An 8,479-nucleotide genomic window follows, 5' to 3' on the forward strand; every position below is an offset into this window, starting at 1 on the left:
ATATCTACATATGAAGATTTATGTAGTCTATAGCTACAACTATGAAGCTCATATATTTCATTGCCTTAAGGGATTTGTCTATAACTACATATGAAGATTTATGTACTCTTGGGCCATGTCTTTGAAGGTCCCTAATATGCCAAAAATTATACAATATTCCTCATATAATAGTCAATATGATGGATATCACTTTCTCTACATCATAGTTATCCAACTACTAGAGATGCAAACAATATCCTTGGTTGATGAGAGCACTGATCAGGGATTAGATCTATATTTCATTGTGTATGCTTCATATTTGAAATACAAGGGTTTATGAACAAAGCATTCTAAGTTCTTGGGACTCTCAAAAATTACAAATGGAAAGGACATAACATTTCATAATTATTTGAAAGAGTTTGAATGTAAAGGAGGATGTAAAGGAGGTTTATGCAAGCAGAAGATGGTAGGTGCAGCTATTGATGGTGCCCTGCCATGACAGGATGTGATGTAAAGAAGGGTTTGTAACTCTAATGAAGAAGGATGTGCCTAGCTTGATACCTACGCATAACATTTTATAATTCTTTCTAAAAGAGTTTTAATGTAAAGGAGGTCTATACGAGCAGAAGATGGTAGGTGTGTCTACTAATGGTGTCTCTGTCATGACAGGATGTGAAGAAGTGTTTGTAACTCTAATGAAGAAGGATGTGCCTAGCTTGATACCAGCGCATTATGTTGCACATTTGAAAGCGTTAGCTGTTTACTCATGGTTCAAAAAGAATTCATGAGATCATGTTTGTGGAAAAGCTCACCAATAGGGTATACTCGGGTCAATAATTCAATAAAGAGAAACAGTGAGTTGATGGATCTCTTGGATATTATGTAACTTGATGCACATCATGTTCACCAAACTCATAGCATAAGATGGTTGTCATGTGGGCAAGTTATCAAAAGACTCGTTGGTTTGATGCCTGCTATTTTGACTATATGGAGAGATGAAAAGGTCATTTAATGGTATGAGAAGGCAAATATTTTTAGTGTGCAATTTTGTTTGCATATGCTTGCAGATATGTTAACAGAGTTAAACTTCTTGAGTTTAAAAATACCATTCTTAAAATGTGCAACATTTGGATTTAGAAATGAAGGATAAAAATGGTGATATGCATCATCATAACCTATGCTTTAAGCAAATTCCCAAAATGAAAGAAAAGAAAGACGAGGTAGATAAGTCCAATGAGGCCACCAATGCTAGGCCATTTATAGATGGATCCAATGAGTTACATTGCATATTAACCAAAGACTATATTCAATCACTTGTGGATGAGTTAAATGCTCATTTTCCTCATCTCCCAATAATTAATGCAGCAAAGTTGTTCAGTCCTTATCATTATGCTTGCAGATATGTTAACAGAGTTAAACTTCTTGAGTTTAAAAATACCATTCTTAAAATGTGCAACATTTGGATTTAGAAATGAAGGATAAAAATGGTGATATGCATCATCATAACCTATGCTTTAAGCAAATTCCCAAAATGAAAGAAAAGAAAGACGAGGTAGATAAGTCCAATGAGGCCACCAATGCTAGGCCATTTATAGATGGATCCAATGAGTTACATTGCATATTAACCAAAGACTATATTCAATCACTTGTGGATGAGTTAAATGCTCATTTTCCTCATCTCCCACTAATTAATGCAGCAAAGTTGTTCAGTCCTTATCATTATGCTCAAGATGAAACCACAAGAGAAGGAAATGTAAAGCGGTGGTTTGATAAACTTTTGCGGCATCTTCTGTCAAGCAAGGATACCTCATTCATGTTGATTGATGAAAAGTCATGTGACGGAGAGTTGCTTACATTTGTTGATGCTTTGTATTTAAATTATGAGAGATTTACTATACAAGATGCATGGGGAACCTTCTTCAAGATGAGGGATTAGCATGATAACTTTCCTAACATGTTGTAATTATGGCAAGCAATTCTTGTCATCCCGGCATGTCAGAAAGGAAAACATGATAAAGGATGTGATGTGACCCATGCTAACAATTAAGACTCTCGATAATCTAATGAGAGTGTCATTGACATAGCCAAATGTGATGTGACCCATGCTAACAATTAAGACTCTCGATAATCTAATGAGAGTGTCATTGACATAACCAAATGTTAGATAATGTTGAATGGGATCGAATCTTCCATACATGGAAGGATGCAAAGGAAGGGAGGATCTATGATGTACGATTTTATGGAATGCCGTGAGAAAGTTATGCTTTGAGGTAGTTCATGGTTATACCTTCCTCAATTTTGAGTAAATGGAATTAAAGTACATGTAGCTTCATTTCATGGCCCAAGTTTTTTTAGTAACAAATTTTTGAGGCCATTTTTATATTGACTAGTGGCATGACCCGTCTCTGACGGACAAGAGTATTCTAGCCTTGTAGGAAGAGAAGAAAAAGGCCTTATATTTAAAGCCCACTTTGGGCCTCATGGTTGTTGACTTAATAACCTACATATATATATCCACACCATGCTTGTCACAATATCAAATCTCCCAAAACACTTAGTTTTCTTTGAATAAGCACCAAAATTGGCATACATATGTATCTAGCATTCCAACCTAGGGTAGTGGTGACAACCAAATACATGTACGCAAACTATTAAAACAATCTTCAAGCGACTGGATTATCTCTCCTTATTAGAAGCCTATGCTCCTCACCGCCATCTATTAAAAAAATATATATAAGACAATAACATTGGCTATGGCAAGATATAATTTTAAAGAAAAAAAAACTGAAAGATAGAACCTTACAAAACTCATTCGGTGGATCAACATTTGAGATGAATGGTGTTTAAACAGGCTTGTAAATGCCAAATCAGAAAATTATGTACTCTCCAATGTGAAAGGATGTAGGGGAGAAGAGAGCTTGAGCTCTTGCAAGCACACACACACTCACAAAACCCTAAAAGAGAACACACAAGGTGAGAGGCTGAAAATCTTCTTCTTCTTCACACAACACTCAACACATCATATACAAAGATAAGAGTACACACAATACAAAAAGGTACTCAACCAAATACATACTAGGGTTCTCTATAGTGTGAACCCAACTAAATGAGCTGGCGCTATAACTATGCCAATCTCTAGAATGGCTGTCACACAGCCTGTCATCCCACTGGCCGCATATCACCCATGATCTCACCAACCATGCCAATGGTGTAAGTGTGGGGCCTATCCCCCAAGTGGGTCACCACAGTGTCCACCGCCTCACGAGATGAGCTCTGTATCTCAACACTCCCCCTCGAGCTCAACTCCATCTCATGTACACCAAGAGAAGCCCTGAATCTGCGGAGCTTCTTTGTACCCAATGCTTTGGTGAAGATGTCAGCGACCTGATCCTATGTGCTGACATAAACAAGGTCAACGTCTCTTGTCAAAACCTTCTCTCTGACAAAATGGTAGTGGACCTCTATATGCTTCGTGTGAGCATAAAAAACTAGGTTCCTAGCCAACTGTATATTGCTAATGTTGTCACAGAAAATGATAACTTGTCTATCCACCCACTGATAGACCCAAATCTGCAAGTAGCTTTCTCAACCAAGCTACCTCACATGATGCCAGAGCAGCACCTCTGTACTTGGCCTCTGTGTACTAGATAGAGAAACCGTAGGCTGCTTCTTGCTGCTCCAAGTCACAGTAGCACACCCCAAAGAAAACATGAAGCCACTAGTAGGTCTTCTATCTGAGATACTACTAGTCCAATCAGCATCTGTGTACCCATGTACACATATCTCTGTCCCAGTTTCATAAAATAGTCCACAATGCAAAGTAGACCTCACATACCTCAGTATGCGTCTCAATGCATCCAAATGCGACTTCTGAGGAACCTGCATAAATTGACTCACACCAATCGCATAGCTCAAATCTGGCCTGGTGATCATCATGTAGATCAAGCTTCCTACTATGCATCTATACATAGTAGGATCCTCCAAAATCTCTCCTGAATCTATACTTAACTTGCCATTCTAATCCAATGGCACTGAGATAGGCTTATAGCTTGTCATACCACACTTGGACAACATGTCCAAGCCTACTATCTCTGCAGTAATCCAATACCATGTGTGGTGACCTAATCACCTCAATGCCCAAGAAATATTTGAGCTCCCCCAGATCCTTCATCTCAAACTTCTGTCTAAGCAAGATCTTTACATCAAAGATCTCTGCATCATGGTCCCCCGTAATGATCAGGTCATCTACATAGATGACAACAAGCATAACCCCTCTATCACTGTGTCTCACATACAGCGAGAAATCTGCATTGGCTACATGAAAGCCAATAGTGATAAGATATTCAGAAATCTTGTCAGACCATGCTCTTGGTACTTGTTTTAAGACATACAATGCTTTCTTCAACCTGCAAACATGCTCGGGGTGACTCACATCCTCATAACCAGGTGGCTGCAACATATACACCTCTTCCTGCAAATCCCCATGCAAGAATGCATTCTTTACATCCATCTGATGCAAAGACCATTGCTTTGACATAGCCACTGCTATCACAACTCTCACTGTTGCCATCTTGGCAAAACTGGGCGAAAAGTTTCCTCATAATCAATGCCATATGTCTACGCATATCCTTTGGCTACCAATCTAGCCTTGTACCTGCTTATGCTTCCATCACTGTTATGTTTTACTTTGTACACCCACTTGCATCCAATGGCTTTCTTGCCTTCAGGCAATTGCACTAAATCCCAAGTCTCATTTCCATATAGTGCATCCATCTCCTCATCCATAGCTTTCTCCCAACACACATTTCCAACAGCCTCATCAATGCATGTGGGCTCTACAACCTGTACAACTTTTTCCATGTATGCATAGTGATGTGCCACATAACCATCATAGGTAAACCTCTGCACAGGATTCTTCACTCTCCCAGATCTTCGTAGCTTTGCATTCATGGCTTCCATAGCCTTCTTTACACCAGGTGTTCTCATAGCTGGTATCCCAAGATCCTCATCAAGGCTCATCTCTGAGCCACTAGACTCTCCATCAACATGAGAATGCCCTGCAGAAATGTCAGGCATACTAAGGGGCTCAACCACTTTCTCTTTGCCTTTATGTGATGTACTAATCACATTTGCAAGACTGGTATTATGACGCAGCCTGCCACTCCATGGTCTATCAAAACTGAACCACTTGATGAGGACTCTCCTGGTCCACTCAAAGACTGTGATTGCTGACTTGCATTCTGTGCAACCACATTTCCACTCACATCAGTCCCAACAGCTTCTTTTTCAGCAGCATACCAGCTGCTCATCAAAAACAACATCCCTGCTCATCTCATAAAAAACAACATCCCTGCTTACCCTCAACTCACGTGTAGCACGGTTATAACACCTGTATCCCTTTTGCTCAAGGGAATACGCAATAAACACACATTTTTCAGCTTTTGGACCCAGCTTAGTTCTCAGCTTATCTAGCACATGCACACATGCAATGCATCCAAAGACTTTCAGATGAGACAAATTAGGTTCTCTGCCAGTAAACCTCTCCTCTGGAGTTACATCATGTATGGCTGTAGTTGGAGTCCTGTTCATGATGTAAACTGTTGTAGAAACAACCTCAACCCAATAGCTATGCGGCATATTCTTCTCTCCCATCAATGCTTGCGCAATCTCAGCAATGTGCCTATTTTTTCGCTCATCAGCAACTCCATTTTGCAGCGGAGTGTATTTGCATGTAAACTGTCTTCAAATACCATTCTTCTTCAAAAAATCAGAGAACTCATTGGAGAAGTACTCTCCCCCTCCATCTAACCTTAGGCACTTTACATATTTCCCTGTTTGCTTTTCAACCATAACTCTGAAATTCTGAAAATGAGTGAACACCTCACTCTTCTCCTTCATGAAGTATACCCACACTTTCCTTGTGTGGTCATCAATAAATGTCACATAGTACCTGCAGCCTCCCATAGACATGGTCTTCGTAGGACCCCATACATCTGAATGCACAACATCTAGTACATTTCTGCTCACATTTTTGTCACGTGGAAATACATGCTTTGTTTGCTTTCCAAATTGGCATGCTTCACATATTTTCTGCATACCTTCAACTTTAAACTTTGGCAGCCCTGTCACAATTCCTTTAGCGGCCATCTTTAATCTGGCTGCTATGGCAACGTGTAGTCCATGCAACACAAAGAGAGAGAGAGAGAGAGAGAGAGAGAGAGAGAGAGAGAGAGCCTGCACAGAGACTGGAGGAAACCACGTAAGCGAGGGAGAGAAGACCACGTAAGTGAGGGAGAGCTCGTCAGTGAGAGCCCGACACCTGCACAAGCACAGAAAAGGTTTAAGCCTCCATGTAAGAGAGAGAGAGAGAGAGAGAGAGAGAGAGAGAGAGAGAGAGAGATATTAACGTCTTCTAAAGGCTGAAATGGCCCATGAGACCAAAACAAGGTACAACTGATGATGATGATGTCTCAGCATAACAAATATGAAAGAAAGAATGAAAATAGTAACATCCTAAGAGAGCTACGAGCTGAAAGCCGAACCGCTGAATTGTGCGGTAAACTCCTCCGGTGGGCGGGCAATGATGGCTCGAATCTGCCAATGGTGAGGGAGTCGTGGACACGATCCTCGTGGTCATGGGCATCTCGCTCTACAGATGGCAATGGCTCTGTCCAGGGTGACTCCTCTGGAGGGTGGTCTACCAGGTAGGCTTGTAGATGGGGGAGTAGAGGCTAGTGGCTTTACAGTGCTGGCTCTGAAAAAATCCGTGGTGAGGGCTCTTTGTCTAGGCGGCTCTGGTCCCACTGCCCTCCTGTCCCTCAATAGGCTCTCTCTGTGGCGTCTAAGCTCAAGTATGAAGAGCCCTAAGCACCTTTGGTCCTCAAAGTCCATGATCCGATGCAAAGGTCCAAAGCCTTCACGGAACAGGCAGTGATGCCTCCCTCGGATCTCATAGTAGATAGTACAACGACATATATAGTGTTCCTCCGACTCCACCTCTTCATGGCAAAGCTGGCATATGTGGTCCTCTAGTGATATATCCTCTAGAGAGAGAGAGAGCAACAGCATAGGCGAACCGAACGGAAGCGAGGAGAGTAGGAACCTCAAAGCTTCAAGCAAATTGGCACAGCAACGTCAACGGTGAGTTTGAACTGTGCATGGCACAATTACACCTGAGGGCTGACAAAGGGCGGGGGAGGTACAAATCCTTAACGTAGAAGGCATGCGAACTCCTCAACTCCTCACGGGCAGGCAGCAGCAGCTGATAGACGGCGGGGATCCTTAACAAATGACGGCCTGCGACATCCTGCATGTGCTAAGCCTTCCACGTAGGGGGACCTGCATCAAGGCATGGGGACGCACATAAGAATTGGACACCTGGCAACAAGGAGAAAAATCATCCCCCGGTATATTATAGATACAAGAAGATACAAGAAGATAGAAAACGTCACGAAGGGATACCTCCCATCAAAAATCAACCCTGGACAGTACGCACGCGCAACGTGGGGAGCCGTTGAGATGACCGTTTGGATCGTTCCGTTTTGAAATTTGAATTTATATAAGTATTCCATTCTATTGTTACGGTGTGTGCAAGAAACCATGGCGGAAGAGCACAAGAAGAAGCTGACTATGTTGTCTCCTTACCAGAAGAGAGGCACAGGCCACCAGCAGGTGGTGCGCCTGATACACTGGCTCAACTACTTTCTTTTCATGGCTGCAGTGGTTTCTATGGTGCTCACTTTGGAGATCCGCAGGCCTCCGACTCCGTGGGGATGGGGCTTCATCGTGGTGGCCATCATGTCTATGCTCTCCGCTGTTTTTGCCTGCCTCTCGAGCTATGACCACACCGCCAAGTTCTTCATCCACCTCTTCCTCCTCTTCTCTTCCCTAATAGGACAGGGGGCCTCTTTCCTCATGCTCTTTGCCCACGCAGACCTCAACTTGCAGTACCTAAACCCACTTAAGATTATCCCTCGTAATCGGACCCTGCAGAAATCTGATGCTGTGCTCTTCATCTGCATGTTCTGCATCCAATTAGGGGTCCTCGTTCTTGCTTGTGCAGCGTATAACTGCAACTTTGACAACAATTATGTGGACTTGGAGGCAAGCAGGCGGAAGAAGAGGCTTGCAAAGGTGCAGCAGGACGCCACAGAGAGGGCTGAGAGCAATGAGAAGGATGCTGCAGAGGAGATGAACAGGAAGATGGATGACAAGTACGGCCAATTCGCCACAGAAGGGCAGTATGAAGCAGAGAACTGAGGAAATTTTAATGGGGGTTTTCGGCCCAGTTTGCACTCAAGGAGAATGAGGCCAAATGGTTCAGAAAAAGGATCAGAGGAGATTCTCTCCATCTCTTTTTGCCAGCAAGGCATGCCAAGACAGCTTTGCTGCACCATGGACATGCTAATCCAGGTCTGCACATTTTGCAGTCATGGAGTGGCATGTGCATAGGTATTCCCTCCATGCACATGTATATGCGTGTGGGCATATCCATGTGTAT

At 42.5% G+C, this 8,479-nt stretch overlaps 1 protein-coding gene across 1 annotated transcript; it reads left to right on the plus strand.

Annotated features, from left to right (window-relative positions):
- Positions 1 to 3,171: 3,171 nt before the first annotated feature.
- LOC147635052 (uncharacterized) lies at positions 3,172 to 8,276 on the plus strand. The gene has a single exon (XM_086803468.1). It carries the CDS (start codon positions 7,579 to 7,581, stop codon positions 8,236 to 8,238), a length of 660 nt encoding a protein of 219 aa, XP_086659594.1. The 5' UTR covers positions 3,172 to 7,578; the 3' UTR covers positions 8,239 to 8,276.
- Positions 8,277 to 8,479: the final 203 nt, after the last annotated feature.

Source organism: Cibotium barometz, chromosome 10 (assembly GCF_041138505.1).
Source record: "Cibotium barometz isolate CiBa-2024 chromosome 10, ASM4113850v1, whole genome shotgun sequence".
Taxonomy (NCBI): Eukaryota; Viridiplantae; Streptophyta; class Polypodiopsida; order Cyatheales; family Cibotiaceae; genus Cibotium; species Cibotium barometz.